General features: G+C 45.3%; 1 protein-coding gene across 1 annotated transcript in view; it reads right to left on the reverse strand.

Annotated features, from left to right (window-relative positions):
* Positions 1-22,047: 22,047 nt before the first annotated feature.
* The window catches only part of LOC104570589 (nipped-B-like protein), an 86,824-nt gene continuing 85,930 nt past the window's right edge, over positions 22,048-22,941 (reverse strand). The window contains exon 46 of the mRNA XM_088538265.1: positions 22,048-22,856. Within this exon, the coding sequence (XP_088394391.1) occupies positions 22,491-22,856 (366 nt within the window). The 3' untranslated portion in view covers positions 22,048-22,490. The remainder of the gene's footprint in view (positions 22,857-22,941) is intronic.

Raw genomic sequence — 22,941 nt, forward strand, 5'->3', positions numbered from 1 at the left:
ATAAGTTACCAAGAGTGTACCTGCTGTCCTAGAAAGTGCTTTGCACTGCTAAAGTTAGTTGTAAAGAATTCACAGATCTTGTCAGTAACAATCTGGTGACAAAAAGGTTCAGATAAGTTAAGGGGAAAAATGCAGAAACAAGGTATAAGGATTCTCTTTATAAAGAGGATGTTGATGCCTGAAGGACCTTTATAATCTCTCTTCATGTACCTTATTTGTTAATACATACTTTAGTGCCTAGAGTGATGCAGCACTTGGGTCTAAATGGAAGTAAGCATTGTAAAAAGTAAATAACTAAGGGTTGAATAAGGTGACTTACCAACTTTCTTCAAGCCGAATATCTCCAAGTGCTAAAAGGAAACAAAAGTCTATGAGCAATTCCTCTTATTTTTACAGGGGAGAAAAAACTTCCTCTAACCTCTTATTCACAGCATTGCAAATCACTAAAGCAAAGGCAGAAAAGCAGTTGAAAGACTTCCCAGCTCTTCTCTATAAAATGCAACTGAATGACTCTGCCCAGCTATGAGTTTCCACAAGTTGAGCACTTCCAAGAGATGAAAAACCTCTTGATTATAAGTGCACTTTTTATCATCAGGGAGAGAGGAATGTAAATCATAATCTTACCTATTCTCCAGAAAGATGAGAGCAGGTTTATGTAAAATCAGTCTTGAAACGTCTTCCTCCCATTGTCCAGGTTGTTGACAGAAAGGGCTCCTTGTTTTAAAACCCTGCCTGTACTGCCTGCTTTTAGCTCCTGGTATAGGGAAACTGGTATTTACACTATATGATATTGGTATTCCTCACGTTCAGTTAGGAATATTCACCGTCTCAAAGCAGCAATTAAATGTGTGCTAAAGTTTGTGTGAAGGGTTGGGATACTTGGAGAAGCAAGGCACAACCACCTTATGTAACATTGTGATGACAAAAAAGGCAATTCAGAATTGCCTAAAAAATCCTCAACTCGGGGTAGGTGGCTGCACTGCTATTCCTGATAGATCAGAGATAACATCAGAAGGAGAACAGATTCCAAGCCAACAGGGACACAGCAAACTGAGGCAAGGCCAACGTTTCCTGTTCCTCATGTGAAGCCACAAAAGGCAGTTCTAGTGCCTACAGACAGGTTGTAGCCTTTACCTCTTCTTCCTCTGAAACCATAACAGGGAAACCACAGTGAGTGATGATTTCACCCGGACCAGGTCAAAACAAGTTCACCAAAGAAAAATAGATACTATATTCTACTATATTGTCTTGGGAGCAAACAACACATAAATGACATTCTCTATATTAAAATTCATTATCCGTAAATCACCTCTATGAAGTGGTTAAGTAATGTTTTTTTTTTTTTCCCCAAAAAGTTGATGTAATTCGGTTCCCCTCTCCTTTTCTGGGAGCAAGGAGAGGTCAAAATCTGTTAGGAACATAGAGTCGTATCCACTGTAAGAGATCAACTCTTCATTTTTCTAAGTATCTGCTGGATAGAGATACAGAGAAAGAAAAATGATCAATTAATACTAGCATACAGTTCTGTTTTCATCGGAGAATTTCAGAATTATCTGTCTGATTATTAACTAAACAATATTGAATATAAGCCAAATAATTTATGAAACAGATCAGATGGAGAAAAGGAAATGTATCAAATAATAGTTATGAAAACACATACTGAAACCCAGAGAAGGAAAATTTAGGAAATAAATGACAAATAATCTCCTAATATTATATATGTAGAAGAGCTTATTAGAAAAATGAGAAATTGAATAAAAATGATTTTAAAAAGAACACAGTTACAATTCTAGTGGGATACATTTTTAGAAATGCTGAACTGGCACAAGGAATTTTAACAGTACTATTTTTGAGACCCATCATTTGCAGTCTAAATTTAAGTTTGAAATAATATATTTTAATATTTTCTACTTTATTTTCACCCATTCTATATCTTAGTCATTGGTAGCTTCAGTCAGTACTTTCCAGAATGTCAAAAAAAACAAAATAACACACACACACTCCATACCTCCCCTAGGAAATAAAAGACAACACTACATAAATGAAAAGCTACTTAAACAATCCTTCTTCTTTAATATAAAACCTCAGTAATTAAGGAAGTCAGAACAAAGAAAATGGTACTTGCCTGCCATCAATTATCTCTAGATGTGCACCTTCATATTTTACATTTCAGAAGTCTGTGTCTCCATCAGAGACATTTAACTGAGAAGCTACTGAAGAGATGTCAAGACATTTGATATAAAACAGTCCAAGGTATAGGGGGCTATTATTTCTAATAATATACGTTGCTTCTAAAAATATTATTTTTATGAGGTGGTACTTTTAGAAATAACGCCTCAGCAAAAAAAGAGAAGTAGATGCCATTTATGGGGAATATGGGGAATATACAAGAAAGATAAGTACGTTCTGTGCTTCCTAGCTCCTGAAAATCATGTTCGTGTCTTCTGAAGACAGAAAACAGGACATTTAAGCATAGGACAATCCACTGTATAAGACTCTTGCACAGCTTTCAAAACAATCAAGGAATTGTATTTGCACTGTACCATGTACATAAACTGAAGTCTGCACTTGTTGCAGCTTGGAGCGGGTCAGGAATGCCAGACAACAACTTCATAGAAGCTGGAACTGGCTTCGTTTATTAGCTTTTCATGCAGTACATTTATATGATTCTTAACAATTAGTGATGTAATTACACAGGCTCCTAATTGGTAGACAATGATCTAACTCAGACCCTTACAGCCCCCCTTACTTGTTTAGCTCATCCTTTTAGTTCAACAGCTCTTTTATTCCCTCTGACCTTGGTCTACTTTCTTATCTCCTAGTTAGCACTCCCTTTGTTCTTTCACTGAAACCTGAAGGCTGGAATTGAGCAGGCCTGCTGGGCAGCCATGTACGCGGCTCTCTAGCCATCCCTCTACAATTCCCCCTTTTTCTTTTGTACCAGCAAGGCCTGCTTAGTAGTACAGGACACTTCTTCCTCTCATGATGTTCTGCAGGCTCACACTTCCCACCGCTAGGGTACCAGCTGTTTGCCTGCTACATCTGATGTATGTGAGGTTGCTTCCAGCTAAGGCCTCTCCCATTTTCTCTGTCACCCATCCGATTTCAGAAACCAAGCATAGATAATTACTCTTGAGGTAACACTCATCGGCAGGATACTGAGACTGAGTATTCTCTTGAGTTAGCAGATTAGAGGGTTGCTGACAGACTCCCAACTCGGCAGGCGTCCCCGCAGAGACAACGTGGGTCTCAGTGTTAGGAGTCTCACCGCCCCCCCCCTTTACGCTCTGCTTTATCTGTTTAAGCCCGGTGCATCCTGTCACGTAGGGCCAGTACGTGCCAGCAGGCAGACCGGGGCGGGTGGACAAACTCCACCTTCAGTCACATAACCTTCCCTCCTGGTCGTGCAGGTGCGCATACCAGTAAGTGGTCGCAACCGTCAGTCTGAGGGTCTTGCCTTTCTCATCTCCTCCCTCTCGGGTGTTTGACCTTCAAACTAATTTAGAGGATGTTTGCAGTTAAGTTGGCTACAAGCCCGGTTGAGCAGCCGCCTTCAGCTGCTTTTGGAGGAGGTCGGCTCTGAGTCTGGCTGGGCAGCCGCCTCCGCGCTCCTTATCTCTCAATCTGGGCAGGCAAACATCTTCTTTCTCAAGGTCTTAGGTTCTGTTTTGTACAACAGTTTTATGATTCTACGGATCGTACAAGTTTCCAGCCTTCAACCATACCTCATGTCAGCATCAATATACATAGGATGAAACACATGATAAAGAGGAACATAGCAAATAGAAATACTAGCCCTACTAGCGGTTGCTATCCTCATCTAAAGCATTACAATTCTTCAACCCCCACTTTAAAAGAGAAATCAAATCCCCCCTTTTCTTTAGATTAGGTGACCCCGGGAAGCAAGCCAGCCTTGAGGCGTCAGATTCGGATTGCGTGAAAAAGCAGTTAATAACCGTGACATTAAAGCGCGCAAACAGGTACAAGCAATCATTAAGCCAATTACAAACAACAGTCCCCATAGTAACAACATTAACAACGATTTCATCAACGATTTTATCCATCCCCCAATTCCTAACCAGTCCGTTAGTCCATCTAGACCGAAGAATCCCACATCCTTTGTTACTTTCTCTGTATGCTTGGTCAGGTCGTGGAGCTGTTGATGTATCGCCGCTGAATGATCCTTCAAGTCCATACAGCACATGCCGTCAAAGTCCTGACACCCATGTCCGTGAGCAAGAAGCAGGAAATCAATAGCGGCACGGTTTTGTAATACAGCGTGTTGTACCTGGGTTAAATCATCTGACAATTCGCTAAGCACCATACTGGTTGCGTTTGCCTGCTTGACTGCCCAGCATGCAAGATGTTCAATATTCCTGTGGGCTCGGGCGGCTGACACCCCAGGACCGAAGAAAGACGCCACTATCACCTCCCAATCATTCCATAAATCAACATCATCAATGCAATCACTGCTTATAGCAACCTTTGTACTTCTTCGTCGCCTAACTGCTATTTTCCGGCTCCCAGGAGGCCCGTGGGGCCATATCATACTAAGGCGACCGATTGTGCAAGGTCCTCCCATGGGCTGGGCTGGAATGCCAGCCCAGGCTCGATTTCCACATATAAGGAAATATCCGGGAGGAAGTTTACGAGGCAGAGCATTACCTTTAACCTCAGGGACTGACCCGGCGCACCAGTTTTCCCAACTTAACCTGTTTCCAATCGGGTTTACAGGGGTGGTGTTATTGGATAAGCGGAGTGGATAAGGCAGTGGTACTGCCGTGGCGCTAGTGTTTAAAAAAATGCAAGCAGTAGCATTAAGAGAATCTAGTAGCTCAAACTCCTGTGGGGGGTTATCCATATCCAGCTGACCGTTAACCCACTGGTCGAACTGCGACATCACGACAGACATGTTCTTATAGTCACACCAGCTGCTACTTGCGTTCTTACAACTATCATCATAGTGAGCCGCAAAAACCACCGCTTCGCTATCGTTAAGTGGGACCCCTACCAAACAGGTCACAAAGGGTGTGCTGGGTGTCGCTAAGCTAGCACAAAATTGTGTAGTATTTAGCTCTCTGGCCAATGTTACCCAGATATTTTGCCGAGGGTCGAACAGCCGTGGGTGGAGTACCGAAGCCTCCCACTCACAGACATTAAGGCCCACGAGAATCAGCACCAGAAATGTCTTCATCTTGCGTGGGTGGCGTTGGCCCCTCTGCTACCTTCGTCCACCTGCTGGGCACCCACAGGGGACCTGAAATGGTAGAAACACACATGTAACCCCTGCCGAGGAACAGCACTTCAGCAGGACCTTCCCAGATTCCAGTTTTCGGGTTTCGGAACTGTACCCACATTCTGGTCTCCACGGGAGGAACACACTGCGTGTGCTTGACAATAGGTGGCACTTCCTCTGCACCAAAAATGCACAGATGATTTAGCACAAAGAGAACAACTGAAAGGCGCTCTTTTGGGTCAGAAATGTCCTCAAACTTTCCCAGATACTCTTTCAAGGTTCAATGGGCTCGTTCTACTACTGCTTGTCCCGTAGGGGAGTGTGGGATACCCGTACTGTGCTCCACCCCCCAGGTATCACAGAAATGATGGAGTGTCTGACTAACATACGCGGGGCCATTGTCAGTCTTAATCTTTTCAGGTACCCCCAAGACTGCAAAGCATGCTAACAAGTGTTTTTTTACATGTATGGCCTTTTCCCCAGGCTGTGCCGTTGCCCATATGACTTTAGAAAAGGTATCGACACAAACATGGACGTATTTCAGTCTTCCAAAGCTCGACACATGCGTGACATCCATTTGCCACAGCTCTAAGGCCCTCAATCCTCTCGGATTAACCCCGATACCCAATCCTGGACCATGGTGACTACACTGTGGGCACGCCTGCACAATTCCCCGTGCATCTTCCAAGGATATCCCGAACTGTCTTGCCAAACCCTTAGCATTAGCATGCAACATTCCATGACCCACTCTTGCTGCCTCGAACCGACTGAATGGTCCCATCCGAGGGGCTACACTCACCAACTTATCTGCTCGGGCGTTCCCTTCCCCTAGGCCTAATTCCCATGTATGGCTACGGATATGTATCACGCAGTAGGACTCGGACCTCATCATAATCGCCTTCCTTAGTTGAAAAAACAACTTTCCCAATCACTGATCTTCCATGGCCTTAATCAAGGCATCTTCTATTCGGTCTACCACTCCTGCTACGTATAAGGAGTCAGTGACCACATTCAAGGGTACCGACACCCACTTGGTGAAGGCCCAAACTACTGCTTTCAATTCCAAGGTTTGAAGGGAATCCTTCTTCTCCGCGGATAAAGTCTGAGACTCCCACCGATCTCCATTCCGCCAGGTAATTGTGGCCAAGCGCGACTTTTTACCTGCATCTGTGAAAGCTGTCACCGCATTTGCCAATGGTCGCTTGGATCGCCTAGGGCGTTCGACCCAATCATAATTGTTTAACAAATGACCGATTTTCCCCGACACTGGGCGCGATATTATGTCCCCTGAAAAATCCAACAACGCCAGCTGCAGAGCTGTCGAGTGCCTAATTGCCCACTCTAAATCTTCCTTTTGTATCGGTAGACCTATCATGTTTGGCTCTTCACCTGCGATCGCTACAACCCGATCCCTACCTTTCCGAATTAGAGATCCCAGAATCTCAAAGGGTGTCGCAAGGGCTGTTTTTGGGCGCACTGCAGGGAATACCCATTCTAGCACCGATACCTGCGTCTCTCTCCCTTTTTCTTTTGTGAGCTGACTAATTACAGCAGCGTAACTAGTCGGCCCCTTTAACAGTAGTAAGGTTATACCGAGGTCCAACCTCCGGCGGCGGGCTAACCGCTGAGACAAGACCTGGGAGAGATTCTGAAGGCACTGTTGTTGCTGCTCTGTCAGGTTGATTGGCGTCGCTGGGTCGGTACCTTTTAGTAAGGGCACTAACGGTGCAATCTCATCATTGGTGATACCTAGGACAGACCGTACCCATTGCAAATCCCCCATAAGGGTTTGCACATCAGACAACGTGCGCAGGCTCACCTTCAATTCTGCCTTCTGTGGCCTAATGGTAGCCTCTGATATAAGCCAGCCCAAGTACTTCCAAGGCTGAGTACGTTGTACCTTTTCAGGTGCGATTTGCAACCCTCGCTCCCGAAGGGCCTTCGAAATTACTTCCTCCTCCTTTACCGTAATAGGTTCTACTCGCGCAAAAAGGATATCATCCATATAATGATAGATCAATGTGTGTGGCCACTGTGTACGCAATGGCTGAAGGGCCGCAGCCACAAACAGTTGGCACATTATCGGACTGTTCTTCATTCCCTGGGGTAACACTACCCACTGATAGCGCCTAGCAGGTGCTGCCCTATTTATGGAGGGTAGCGTAAATGCAAAACGGACGGAGTCCTGGGCTTGCAGCGGGATGGTATAGAAACAATCTTTTAAGTCAATTATCAACAAGTACCAATTTTCCGGGATCATAGAAGGAGAAGGCAGGCCGGGCTGTAGAGCCCCCATTGCCTGCATCTGTTGATTAACTGCACGAAGATCATGAAGTAACCTCCACTTCCCTGACTTCTTAGGGATAACAAAGATCGGTGTATTCCATGGGCTAGTGGAGGGCACCAAATGACCCGCCTTTAACTGTTCCTCTACTAACTCTTCCGCTATTTGCAGCCTCTCCTTCGTTAGCGGCCACTGCTCCACCCAGACAGGGTCTTCTGTTATCCAGGTGATAGCAACAGGCTGCTCAACAGTAGCCGCTAAGGAAAACCCTGTCCTGACGCAGTTGAGAGAACCACTCCTAGCTGGGCCATGCACTCCCTGCCAATCAACATCTGAATAGGAGCAGGCAACGGCAGGATAGACACGTGAGTGCTGACCACTTGATCATCTATTGTAAGCTGTACAGGGTAAACACTTTCCTCTGTTTGTTGAACCCCGCCTACACCTCCAATGCACGCTGCTGCTATCCTTTTTGGCCAATGCCGTGGCCAACACTCGCTTGAGATGATGGTGCAATCTGCACCAGTGTCCATTAACCCTTGACAGCACACGCTTTGGCCCCGGAAACTCACTTGCACCTTTACTAACGGCCGATGTTTCATGTTTAGAGTTAAGAGGGCTTGTCCTCCTGTAGATCCAAAGCCTTTTTGCTTCCGTGACGGCAATGAAGCCGCCCGGGGATTAATAGCCCCTAACAAATTCTGCAAAGGAACTAATTGAGCCAATTTACTACCTTTAGCAATAGTTACCGGTGGGGTCAATGTGTATACCACCATTTCGATTACCCCTTCCGAATCCGAATCAATAATCCCAGGTATTACAAAAATACCAGACATTCCCGCCGAAGATCGTCCCAATATCAACCCCCACTTCTTTTCCCTGACCAAGGTAAGCCCTTAAACTGGGATGGGATTCGCACGGGGGAGGCATCTTGTAGACAGATGCTTACTGCGGCTGCCAGGTCAATGCCCAGGCTTCCCCTTGTGGCAGGCAGCCAGAGCTCCCCCCCTGCACCATTGTTCTCCTCGCGCGGGCAGGGTTCGCGCTCACATTCCCGTTTCCCGAACAAACAGTACCAGGGGCTGATCGGCACGCCTTTTGGGAATGAGTGTCTCTCTGACATCGGGGGCACCAAACACGCCCTTCATCACAATTCTTCCGAATATGTCCCCGACGACCACACCGAAAGCACTTAGGGCCATCATCACTCGGCCGTTTCTTCTGTCCCTTTCCCACAAGGGGTTGCAGTGCCGCCGCTAACACTCGAGTCGCCTGCGCCTGCTGAGCAACTGAGTCAAGCAGTGCCTGCTCTACCCGAGCCCCTAAGAATGCTCCTGGGTTTCCCACACCCCGACGAACGATCTCTTCAAGCATCTCCTCAAGGGACACTCCCTGAGGCAATGTCACCAGCACATCCCTAGTTCGTTTATTAGCATTCTCGACTGCTAAGGACTGTGCCATAAGCCTCCTAGTTCTTTCATCTAACGCGTCCATTTCCTCTAAGGCCTTAAGCAGACGATCCACAAACTCACCAAAAGGCTCGTTTACACCCTGTTTAACATTTACAAAAGACGGCCCCTTCTTTTCCTCTGGTAAAGACATAAACGCTGATAAGGCGGTCTGTGTCACGAGCCTCAAAAGAATAGGAGGATACTGCATCTGCACCCCCACATCCGCGAAGTTTCCCTGTCCGATGACCGTTTCGGGCCGTAAATTAAACAACGGATCATCCTGCCCCCGCGGCACAGCGCATTCCCGTGCCGCGTGAGCTGCCCACTGTCTTTCCCATAACAGTAACTGACCTGGTGTCAAGATTAATTTTGCGATTTGTTGACAGTCACTAGGAAGAAGCATATCGCTGTTAAAAATGTAGGATAGCATTTGTCTGGAGGGCTCGCCTTTGATCCCCCAACACACGACCGTATCCCTCAATTGACTCAGAATTTTCCAGTCAAACGGATCCCATTTACCCGCTGCCCCCCCTTGACCATCTGGCTCAAAGGTTACCGGGCACGCTACCCTCATAGCCGGCTCCCATTGACCCTCCAGAATTGCATCCCTGATAACCCCAGACCAACGCGAAGAGGAAACTCGCGGACCCGAAAGCCCCCCGGAAGCCCCCGACCACCCCCCATCTGTGGCTCACCCATCTGCCTGGGCTTGAACCAGCGCTCTAGAGGCTTCTCGGAACAGCTTATCAGAGGGTCGGTCCCAGCTTTGCTCTGGTGGTTGCTCCTGTGGTCTATTTCCAGCTGCCCCTGCCGGGAGTGATGGCGCCGATGACTGCTGTGGCGATTCGGGAGTCGCGGTCGATTCGGCTGGCGCAGGTTCCGGTGGTGGAGGTGATGACTCCAAGGGACGCTGAAGTTGCGATGACCCACCTCCGAGAACGCTATCGATCAACTCCTTGGCGGTGCTCTTTGGGACTGCAGTGGCGCCTCGTCCAAGGGGGCCCTTCTGCACTGCCGATCCCTCAGGAGTTGATTCCTCCCCTTGCAGCATCTGCGTCGCGGCTGCTACCATTTTCTTTTCAGCCTGCATACACTTGAGCTGATTCGCCACCTCGCGCCAAGTTTGACCCAGTTCTTTGGCAGCTTTGTTGCCCTCCAGAGTGGCTTCCCATAATGAGTTCCCTATCTCACGCCACTCTGTTATACTAAAAACAAATTGTGGCTCCTTTAAATGTCCTTTCTCCCTTGCCCACTTAATCAACTCATACAGCTTCTTCGTGCTCACTGCTGCTTCCCTTTTTGCTAATAAGTCCAGCAGCAGTTGTTCAGCAGCTTCTCGCTCCATGTACACGTGCACTGGGAATTCTGCTTCTAACCGTTACCCCACGCCGTCTTCCCGTGTGCGCAATCACGGCCGGCTTACCTGCTCCGGTCCCCTTCTTGGTCGGATCACTCGGCTGCACCCGTACGTCGTCCTCCGGAATCCCGCACCGTTGTGCCAGGTCCCTGTACCAGTCCCTGTTCGGAATCTGGTCCCTGTTCGGGCGCCACTTGTTGCAGCTTGGAGCGGGTCAGGAATGCCAGACAGCAACTTCATAGAAGCTGGAACTGGCTTCGTTTATTAGCTTTTCATGCAGTACATTTATATGATTCTTAACAATTAGTGATGTAATTACACAGGCTCCTAATTGGTAGACAATGATCTAACTCAGACCCTTACAGCCCCCCTTACTTGTTTAGCTCATCCTTTTAGTTCAACAGCTCTTTTATTCCCTCTGACCTTGGTCTACTTTCTTATCTCCTAGTTAGCACTCCCTTTGTTCTTTCACTGAAACCTGAAGGCTGGAATTGAGCAGGCCTGCTGGGCAGCCATGTACGCGGCTCTCTAGCCATCCCTCTACATGCACTACAGTTTGAAAAGTTCTGTAAGAACTGTACATCCCTGGAACTTGCTTTTGAAATCATACTGCATCACAGCAGTGCGTAAGGCAGGAAGAAGGAGGCATCAACTTGGGTCCTCAGGAGGAAGGTTCCTGAACTACACCACCACCACCCACATTTCTCAATCTGGAAACAAACTGGATTTGGTAGGGGTGACTGAAGGAAGGCTGGACACAGACTTGGTGACAATTTCTGCCCAAATCAGTTCCTGTAGAAAAGTGCCCTTCCAGTTACTGAGGAAATAACCTTCCCCATTCTTTGCAGCTGCTTGGTTTTAAAATGCAATAGATATGTTGAGAAAGTAACTGACAGGCCTTTTGGAGGAACACATTTTTTTAAGGTACAAACTTTTTCTGTCTTTCTTGAGATCTGGTACATGTATGCCAACAATCTGTTGACAACTGGGCACATGTTTAACCAATTACTACAAATGCTGATTTAAAAAAACCTCTCTATTTAAAATTAATTATTGGTTAAGAAAAAAGGAAAAGGTTTTCCAACTTGCTATTGAGTGGTCCAAACTAATAATTTTATAAAATGCGTAACAGCTGTTACTTTCTTCCCCAGCCAGTCATTTTGAATAGCAAGTAATGATGAGCAGTGATCAGATCACACAGAACTTGGTGTTACCTGAGTCCAAGTTGTGGATTTGTGTGGAACCAGCACAGCATTGTCCAGCTCTGCAGGAAGGCATCACACGGGCTGTGCTCAGGGCTGAACTGAAAAGCCATCACCCACACAGAACTCAGGCAGGCTGAGCAGGAAGCCACTGAGTTCCTCAACTGTTGGAACCAGGCGCAGGACAACTGCACAGGCCTTTACGGGAGCCGAGCCGGATTACAAGACACGATCCCAATATGAGTTTAGATCTTGCTCCGTTTATTAGCGGAAGTGCACATATATTTATACCTACAAGCATCTGAGGGATATCCAGGTTAGCTACGATTGGTTGCTAGGGAGGTTGCTATGTCCCGGCCGCATAGGCTCTTTCCCAGCTCTGCAAAGTTGTTTACCCGAAACGGCTAGCTACTCATTCCCAGATAGCTCCCCATTCCCAGCCGGCCAAGGACAACTCACTAACACTCCCCAGTACATTATCAGCAAGGCGCAGGTGGTGCAGATTCTCAGCACAGTGCAGATTCCCAGCACAGTGCAGATTCTCAGCACAGCATTTCTCTACAATTCCCCCTTTTTTCTTTTGCACTAATCAAGCCTTGCTGGTAAGTGACAATACCTTATGTCTAATACATGCAAAAGCACAGCCAAAAACTACAAGGCATAAACAATAAAACAACTAGTAATATTAGCCGTGATTTACTAATACATGCCCCCATCCCCAAGTCCGTGTTGGTCTGCAAGGCTTTTCCAGTCAAAGAGTCCAACGTCCTGCTGAGCAGCGCCCGTTGTCTATTGATCTGCTGATGGGCAGTTCAGGGACTCTCGATCATTTCATCGCCAAGGTATTACCAACTGCCTGGAGCTGTAAGGTGTCCTCGATCTCCAAGCCATTCCTCTATAAGTCCTCCTTTTTTCTTCTGCATTAACCAGGCGTTATGAGTAAGGGAGGATAGCATTCGCCTTAAGCATGCAAAGGCACAGCTGACTAAGCCTAGGATTAAAAGCATAATAATCAAAAGCATCAAACTTGTTTTAAGCAAGGATTTCAGCCACCCACCAATACCCAATAAATTAGTTAACCCATCCAGTCCAAAGAAGCCCACGTCTTTCTGTATCTCCTGGGTGTGTTCCATCAGCTGTTGGATTTGCTGGTGGATTGCCTTAGAGTGGTCTTGCAGATCCATACAGCACATTCCTTCAAAGTCTTCACATCCGTGCCCATGGGCTAGCAGCAGGAAGTCGATGGCTGCTCTGTTTTGTAGCACCGCATGTTGCACCTGTGATAAATCTAGCGCAAGATTAGAGAGGACATGACTGGTGACATTTGCTTGTTTAACCACCCAGCAGGATAGGATGTCTAAGACTTTGTGAGCTCGCGCCGCTGCCGCCCCCGGTATGAAGAAGGATGTCAAAATTACCTCCCACTTGGACCAAAGACGGACGTTGTCATTACAGTCCTCCGTCTGGGTTATGTTACGCGCCATTCGTCAAGTTCTTCTTTTGACGCTGGTGCTGTTAGGATGGACCCAGGGCAAAGCCATACTTACTTGGCCTACTGTACATGGACCCCCTATGGGCTTTGATGGAATTCCGGACCAAGCCCGGTTGCCGCATATGAGAAAATATCCTGCAGGCAACGTCCAAGGGGTTACAGGGCTGGATCCCGGATGTGAGGAATTGTGGGACATCTTACCACACCATTTATCCCAACTACTCCCGTTGCCGATTGGGTACAACCAGGTGGGCGCCTGAGAGCTACTGCGACAATTATTACTATAACCCGAAGCGCAACCCTTATGCGATGCATTAATATAAAGGCAAACAGAAGCATTAAGAGAATCTAGTAACTCTATCTCCTGTGGTTCAGGCCCTGCAGGCAGGTTGTGGCTCCAAAGATCGAAACGGTTGATTCCCGTTGCCAAGTTCTCGAGTGCTGTCAATCTTTTCAAAGTTTGGGGATTCCCCAACGATGGCATTGCCTTTACTGCATTCCAGAAATACTTCCACGTGGTCTCGTTCACAGGTACCCCAACTAGACATGTTACAAAGGGGGTACTAGGGGTGGCCAGACTAGCGCAGAAGCGCGTGGTATTTAGCTCTCGAGCTAAGGTCACCCAGATGTTCTGTCGAGGATCAAACAACCGTGGATGGTACCCTGGAGCCCCTTCCGTCCCAGAGCCCAGTACCCAGAACATCAGCAACGCTGCTGCCCACCACTGTCCTGCATGTCCCTTTTGACAGGACGCTCCCTCGCGTCCGCGACTCCTTTTGCTGGACGAGTCCATCTGCTGGGAACCCATAGTGGACCTGTGGGTGTAGAAACACACATATGCCCTCGACCATTGAATATGAGAGTGGCGAGGCCCTCCCAAATCCCCGTTCTAGGGTTACAATAATTAACCATCACTTCTTTAGTGGGAGTGCCTGCATTAACACAGGTGGCACGGATTACAACAGGCGGATCAACATTGTCCCTGAAGACACAGAGATGATTTAATACAAATAGAACCTTATCCAAACACTCTCTTGGGTCCACTATTGAATTGAACTTTTGCAAATAGTCCTTGAGTGTCCTGTTTGTGCCTGACCAGTTGGAGAGTTTGGGAGCCCGGTGGTATGCCTTACTCCCCAGCTCATCAGAAAGCGTCGGACAGACTCACTGACACAGGCTGGACCGTTATCCGTCTTGATGTGCTCGGGCGAGCCCATGACCGCAAAACATGTGGTTAGATGCCTGCAGACATGTAGGGCCCTTTCGCCGGTCTGCACTGTGGCCCACACAAACTTAGAGTAGGTGTCTATGGACACATGGACATACTTGAGGCGCCCAAATTCAGGTACATGTGTGATGTCCATTTGCCACATCTCTAATGCCTTCAGGCCCCTGGGGTTCACACCAATGCCCAGACCTGGCCCATGATGACTACACTGGGGACAGGCCTGCACAATTCCACAGGCATCGGATACAGTTATATCATACATCTAGGTCAGGCCTTTGGCATTAGTGTGGAACTGTTCATGAGCAATTCGGGCGATTTCAAAATGATTCAGTGGCCCATGTTCACGCACCAAGCTCACTAACTGGTCAGACCGATTGTTACCCTCTCCCAAACCTAGTGTCCATTGATGACTCCGGACATGGATGACACAGAATGCCGTCAAACGCCACCTCACAGCTCTTTTGATTTGTAGAAACAGCTGGAACAATCACTGGTTACGAGTTTCTTTCAAAAGAGCATCCTCAATCCGCTGTACTACTCCGACGACGTACAGGGAGTCCGATACAATATTCAATGGGGTGTCCTTCCAGTGCATCAGCGCCCATGCGACAGCCGCCAATTCTGAAGTCTGCAATGAGTCACCTTCCACCGCTTGTAGGGTGTGGGCCTTCCATAGGTCCTTCTCCTTCCAGGTGATGGCCGCCCTTCTGGAGGTTTTCTCTGCATCTGTGAATACCGTGAGGCCATCGCACGGAGGTCTTTCTACACACTTTGGTCTTTCTCCGCCTTCAGTTACATAACCAACAAACTCCGCCTTCAGTCACATAACCATCCCTCCTGGTCGCGCAGGTGCGCATACCAGTAAGTGGTCCCAGCCGTCAGTCTGAGGGTCCTGCCTTTCTCATCTCCCTCCCTCTCGGGTGTTTGACCTTCAAATTAATTTAGAGGATGTTTGCAGTTAAGTTGGCTACAAGCCCGGTCGAGCAGCCGCCTTCAACTGCTTTTCTGAGGAGGTCGGCTGTGAACCTGGCTGAGCAGCCGCCTCCGTGCTCCTTATCGCTCAGCCTGGGCAGGCAAACATCGTCTTTCTCAAGATCTTGGATTCTATTTTGCACAACAGTTTTATGACTCTACGGATCATACAAATTTCCAGTTTTCGACCATACCTCGTGTCAGCATCAATATACAAAGGATACAACACATAATAGAGATGAACATAGCAAATAGAAACAATAGCCCTAATAACGGTTTCCATCCTCACTTAAAGCATTACAGTTCTACAACCCCCACTTTTAAAAGATGAATCAAATTCCTCTGCACCTCCCTCCTGGCTTTCATCAAGCCCCCAGCAACATAAGTATCCTTGATCTCATTCGCACTTTATTCGTCCCTTCTTTTTTTTTTTTTTTTTTTTTTTTTTGAGGTTATCTAACAAGTCCTGGACCCAGCCAGGCCGTTCTTCAGGCACGACAGGGCGGGGTCCGGAAGCGAGGGCACAGATGGTGTAGGCACCGCAGGTGCAGGCACAGAGGCAGGCACGGGCGGGGGGGTTGGCGATGGATCTCCAAACACCAGCCGTTGTCGGTGGCGTGGCGGTCCCGATCCTGAAGTGCTCGCAAAGGCGGACATGACTCCGGTGGCCACTTTGCTTTTGGCTTTCACATCGGATTTGAATACTAGGTGGGGCTCGGCTTTGAACCCATTCTCTCTGCACCAGATCAAAAGCTTGCAGAGGGTCTGTTCTTCAGTAGCTTGCTCCAGGAATTGGACGAGCCTATTCACCAAATTTCCGTAGGACTCCCGCAATCCCTGCTTCACCATCGTAAATGATGGGGCCTTTCGTTCTGATGGCACTAAAAACAGCGCCTGCTTCCGTGAAGCATTATACATGGGCATCGAGTAGGTTAGCTGAGCCGCGGGGTCACCATAGAGATCCCGTCCCATAAGCATCTGCACAGTCACACCACACAACGGATCTCCCGAGATGTTACGTGCGTTCACCACCTTTTGGATTTGTTTCTCCCACTCCCGTTCCCATAACAGATATTGCGCGGGAGTGAGGAGGACCTTCGCTATCATTATTTCTCGCCACATACAACCCAAGTCCTTAGCCGTTTTACTACCCTCAATGGTGGCGTCGCAGAGAGAGTCCCCTATCTCCTGCCACTCAGTGGCACTATACATAAGTTCCAGCGTTTGCAGATGTCCCATCTCTTGTGCCCATCGTAACAACTCATAGAGTTTCTTTGTACTCACAGCCGCCTCTCGCTTGGTGAGAATATGCAATAGCAGCTGTGTTGCCGTCCCCCAGTCCATGGTTAAGGCGGTCTTCGCGGAGGGGCCCCGACGGCTCAACCGCCCCCGCCCCTGGACCCTGTGCCTAGCACCCGGTCCCGGCGGTGTGGGTACCTCACACCGGACGCCGCTTCCCAGCTCCTCAATTCTCCGTCACGCTGTAGTGACCCTGGATTTTCCGCGATCCTCCGTCAAGCCGTGGCGACCCGGGATCTTCCGCCCGCGGATCTTCCCCCGTCAGCCGTGGCTATCCAGGATCTCCGACCTGCCACAGCACCTTCCTGCCACCAGGTCCCGATGACCCTGTCATTGGGTCCCTGTTCGGGCGCCAGATGTTGGAACCAGCGCAGGACAACTGCACAGGCCTTTACGGGAGCCGAGCCGGATTACAAGACACGATCCCAATATGAGTTTAGATCTTGCTCCGTTTATTAGCGGAAGTGCACATATATTTATACCTACAAGCATCTGAGGGATATCCAGGTTAGCTACGATTGGTTGCTAGGGAGGTTGCTATGTCCCGGCCGCATAGGCTCTTTCCCAGCTCTGCAAAGTTGTTTACCTGAAACGGCTAACTACTCTTTCCCACATAGCTCCCCATTCCCAGCCGGCCAAGGACAACTCACTAATACTCCCCAGTACATTATCAGCAAGGCGCAGGTGGTGCAGATTCTCAGCACAGTGCAGATTCCCAGCACAGTGCAGATTCTCAGCACAGCATTTCTCTACACTCAACTACACAGATGTTTCTGGCATATAGGAATGTAAGTAGAGCAGTGCAGTTCATATTATTTACATAGAAGCATAAACCCTATCAAGAAAACTGCATAAATAAAGCAAAAGGCAAACAAGACTGTTGTCCCAGGCAAACGTAAGTCAGGAGCTCGTGCTAGCGAAGGTAAGATTAGAAAGAAACGGAAGGTCCCTTATATAATTTCTCAAAGCAAATGAACTGAACTGACAGACTTGGAACTCTTGCAATATCCTGGGTTAATTTTGTTAGGATACTATAATGGGATGGACTCTTTCAAACGAGGAGCAGGTAAAACAAACTCAGAAACTGCATTTAGGGAAGGGAAAGAAGAGAGTACAGCTAGAATGAGCTGACTGACCCTCTCCCCACCACTATCTGTGTATGTGTGTTTACACACACAAAATTACAGAGGCTATGTTAACAAATACCTAAGTAGTAACCTTGTTTGGTAGTCAGTCACAGAAGGAGGGGGAAAAAAAAAAAAAAAAAAGTAAATCACTGTTACAACCTTTTAAGAACAAAGTAAAACCAGGATACTTGCTTTCAGAAGCCTTTCAACAGAGCTTTGCAAAGTACGGTTACAGAGAAAATCTCTTTCAAAATCAGAATGTTTCTTTCAATAGTCACCCAAATACTGAGAAATACTTGCCACTGAGTCACAAACTGTGACTGGGACAACGCGGTAACTGGAACGTCTTCCTGCAGCTCCAGTCTTCCGGACTGCCTTGCCACATGCACTAATGGAAGCTGGTTGCCCAAACTAAGGATGTTCCCCATCGCAGTGAAATCCCCCAACCTCCTCCACCCTCTTCCCCCCTCTGAAACAGGCTAAAGAGTTCAGGTTCTCTTAGTGACACTAAAAACTCTATTTCCTTCCACTTTCAAGACTCCTGTAAACTCTATGGGCTTTGAGAAGGAGAAGGCTGCATGAGACCCATCACAGCTCAGGCTCTGCAAGCCACAGATGCAGTGACATGAAACCTAGTGAAAACTGTTTCTGACGTTGTTGGAAAGGAAGGGTTTCCTATAAAGGGAAGTCCAGAAGTAGGCAAGCGCAGTAGAAATAGCACTATTGTGTATAAAAACCTGATGGGTGCCCAGAGCCTGGCAGGTGCCCTCGGAGCGGCCGCTCGGGGCTCGCAGGAGCCGCGGGGAATGTGCAGGGCACAAGGGCCGACGGCGCCGACACCAGAGTGCTCCTGCCTTCCAGGATAAGCACTTGCAAGGTCCGTTTGGGAAGGGTCCGCACTGAGCTCCTCAAGCATATGTTTTAAATAAATGAAATATGAAAAATACTATGAATTTATTTTTTATATAACAATAACACTTTAATATTTAGTCAAGGAACCATGAAAACCAAAAAGTCGCTACTTACATTAAAAACTCACCCATTACAACTCAGTACTTTAAAGATAGATGACAGTATCTCTGAGGGATATGGAGATGCCTGTGTGATTACAGCGTGGCTCTTCACTGAGGGGAACCAAACTAGAATATAACACCTTGAGCTCTATTTTTAGTCTATGAGATTTAGGAGTGATGGACACACAAAAGAAAAAAAAAAAAAGACAAAAAGCCCTAGGTAGTTGTTTGGATTCAGCTCCAAGAATCCAGGTATGGGCTCCATGCTAAAATCCGAGTGACCTTTACAGCAAGGAACAATTTAATTGATATGCTCATTAATGTGGAATATTAATATCTGCATTTAGGAGAACATCCTGCTCCGTAACTAGCACCAGCTGAGTCAGCCTCAACTACATACTTTTTGGGGATCATGAGCTGCAAATACATTGCAGCTCTGAAAAAACTGTTGAAAGTATTTTGTGTTCCAGCTGATGTTTAGCACAACCCAATTACTCTACATTAACAATATTCTCACTTGTGACATTACAACATCAAAACAAATGCTAAAGTTTGACTTAAACTTCAAAATTTTAAATAGCTTTTTAATGGCCACACCTCACTAAAATACTTAAGCTGAATATTGCCCACATCTAATTTTATACATGTCAGAGTAGTTAATATAAGCACAATAGAGAACATCAAAAATACAAATGAGCATTACTGAATCATTTAAAAAATACTTATTTGTAATTAAAAGTCTTGTCAGAAAACTATTGCGATCTTTTACAGTTGCAGATCATGAAAATAGTCAAAAATTATTCTGCAATTTTACAGTACTGAAGTGAAGATTAAAAATAAACATCTCATTCTCATTTAGATTGTGGAAGTATCTGTGTTTTCTTAAAAAGTAGAATATGGCTAGTGCTCATTTTAAAAGCTTGACAATATCCCTTTGTTATGTAAGTTACCTCAACAAGTTTTCATGTACAGAACATGTATTCCAAGCAAGAAAATAGTAGTAAGAATAAAATAATAGTAATAAAAAAAATAGTCATTATAGTTATGTATGTAAAAATCTATAGCCATGCAGTGAAAAAAAAAAACTACTACAAAGCTATGTCGAAAGAAAGGAGTAAAATTTTGCTACTGTATCTTTTACTGCACTGCAGCAGGTTTGTTTTTTTCCTATTTTATCTAAAACCAAACAGACTTCTCTCGGCATCCGCTGCCATCAGCACTGCGGTTACAGTGGAAAACCCTGAGCTGCCTATTGGAGGGAGCCTGGGGGACAAGTGCAGCTTCGGGCAGCCCCTTCACACGGCTGGGAATCAGAAACCCTTGGGATACAGAGCTCACGGGAACTTACTTTCCAAAACCAGGCTCTGCTACCTTTCTCTTTCACAGCAAGTAATTTAAATGCAATAGGAAAGCTTTTGTCAATAAGCAAAATAAAACTAAACATTACAGTGAATTAGGAATAGCACTGAAGGGGAAAAATTCAGCTCTAACTAGTAAGAATCTTATTCGATTCTATAATCATTTTTTAAAGTCTATATTATCTTATAGCCAACAGCCCTTTGACATAACACACAATACAGTAATAGTCCAAATCTCTCAACTAAGACAAGTTTAGACTTCTTTTTTTTGCACTTTAATTATATTTTTTCTGATATTTTATTCTAGTAAATTCCAAACAAACTGAATTAAAACTCTTTGCTATTGGGAAAGCCACATGACCATGAAAACACTTTATGAACAAGAAAATGTTTGCATTACCTATTAAAAATATGATGCTTCAATATAAATAGCATCAGAAACAGCTAACAGACCAATGAAAAACTCCCTTTTCCCTTATGAAACATTTCCGATACTTTTTACTACTAACATGTGACATATCATAAAATCCCCCTATGCTCAACCTATGAAATTCCCACTCTAAAAGCTGCTCCTGAGACTCACAGTCTTTCCCTGTTTGCTACAGAAGACCCTGCATCTCCCAGAGGTGCAGGGATGACCTCTGCTTCTTCCATTTATTCCTACCTTTCCAGTCTCCATTTTTGCCCCACATGGGGGCTTTTGTACAATGAAGAAAGCAACATCACCAGTAAAGAAAAAAAAAGGAGGGAAAATACTTCGGTTCAGAAAATTCCAGTGGTGAAACAGCAAAAAGGCATTTCACATAGGAACAATTACTAACTAGATTCTGAGGAGTTATTAATCATTTCAGTTTAATGTTTTTTTTTCTGTACATAAGAATATTTTGGAATACTGTTACTATTCCTCACAAATCAGATAATGTATTAGAATTCTGCAAGCTACTTTCATAAAAACAGCATCCTACCATAAATTAAATTTGTAAAAGAAAATAAACAGAAAGAAAGATTTACTTATTGAGGAACACCTGTTTTAGATAAATACGTTTGAAAACACAGCAGGGTTTAATACTCCTCTAAAAAGTTTAGCTGTTTTAGATTTCTTCTGCTTCTTTTGTTACTATCTAGAAAGAACTGCTCATGAAAGGCTTGTGGCAACACGACTGAAGGAGATGCTTCTGAAAGCTTTCACCAGCATTTTTTCAATGTATAAAATGTGAAAACATCTTTCAATTAGTTAAAAAAAAAGTCTAATATACAAACTTTTTTAAAAAAAAAATCATTTGTTAAGGAATGTAGCATTAATTACCCAGATTCCCAGATTCATACCCATTCACTCCTCAGATACTGGTAGTTATTTCCTTTTGACACAAACCTCTGTATATATTAACCCAGAGAAATGCATCCATGGCTGGTGAGCCCAAGCAGAATAGTCATTCAGCTTTCCCAAAATTTAAACTATCATAAATTACCATTTTGACAGCATTAGAAAGAAATTGATGCATACAAGGGATAAACTATAGTTTCTTTTATATCAAAATGTACTCTTGAAAATGTGTTTGGCACAGTGCTAAATCATATAGTTAATACTAAATATTGCAGGATACAACAAAACCCTGGAGTTAACTTGTGTTTACACCCTTTAAGGGATAAAGAATAAAAAGATACCAATTATTCAGAAGTCAGCCTATACAAACTGTATAAACAATATTTTATGTCTTGTTTTGAAAACCACTGTTATAGTAAATTTTACATAAAAGACTGCAAAATAATATAAATGGTTTTAAACAGATCTTTACAATAAGAAATTCAAATGGAAACAGACAAGTAACAAAGAGAAGTAAAAAAATTTATTGCAGTATTCGTTCCGCCAGATTTGCTGGGGATCCCTTTTCTTGTATTATTTCAGGGTGACCTAATACATCAAAATCTACATTTACAAAAACTCCTCCTGCAGATAGGTCATAGATACTGCATGCTTTTTTTTTTTTTTTCTCCTCCTCTCTCTCTCTCTCTCTCTCTCTCTCTCTCTTCTCAACAGAATAAATTATATATCCAGGAGATCCTGGCATTTTACAGCCTGGAAAAACAATGCTTCCCTGGAAACTGGGCTAAGCTAAAGAAAGCCATCCGCTGCTAGGTTAAACTCCAAGAACACTTTATTAAGAACATTAACAGACTAGTTTCCAACATTCACTTGTTTATTTTTTTTAAACAGAAAGTTTTTTTCAAGATATAAACAATTTTTTGTTAAACTATAATACAGTGGGAGTAAAAATGAACTAAGAAGTTTCTGCTGCACAACAGCGAAGGAAGCTCCCACAAAAATGTTTACCAAACATTTCCTCCTTTTTTTCCTGCGTCCCAGGTTCCATTCTTACTCTTCATTTAACTGATTTTTTTGCCAGAAAGTTGGTATTTCAAGTTTTTCTGTTATTTCAAATCCTGTGAATTTGGCTGCATGTACAAATTCATTAGCTGGAAGTCCCATCCTTGGCGGCATACAGTGATCGTAAAGTCTGAACCACTTTATTAGTCAGCTTATTAGCACTCGTTAGAGCAATTTTTTTGTAAATAATGTCTGACTCTTTAATAGTGTCTACCCAAGGCACCAGTTTGCGGCCATCACGGCGCTTAGCCTCAGTCCAGGAGCCACTGTAGGAGCCTGCCATCCAATGAACACTGAAGCCACTGCTGGTTTTCTGCACTACTCTTGCAATTTGTGGTCGGTCTTTGTACTTTGGACAGCAAATAGCGATGACATCCATGACATCAACACTTTCATTCATCTGTGCTGCCAACTCCGTAGAGTCTGAATTTCGTTTTGACCTTCTCAATGACTAAAACATTGGGGGGGAAAAAAGACCAAGTGTTACACAAAAGAACTTTAGTGAAATTATTGCTTTTATTGCTTTTAATCCCTTG

The sequence above is a fragment of the Tinamus guttatus genome, unplaced genomic scaffold (genome assembly GCF_059628265.1).
Source record: "Tinamus guttatus ecotype Peru unplaced genomic scaffold, ASM5962826v1 Tinamus_guttatus_pri_ptg000952l, whole genome shotgun sequence".
Classification (NCBI taxonomy): Eukaryota; Metazoa; Chordata; class Aves; order Tinamiformes; family Tinamidae; genus Tinamus; species Tinamus guttatus.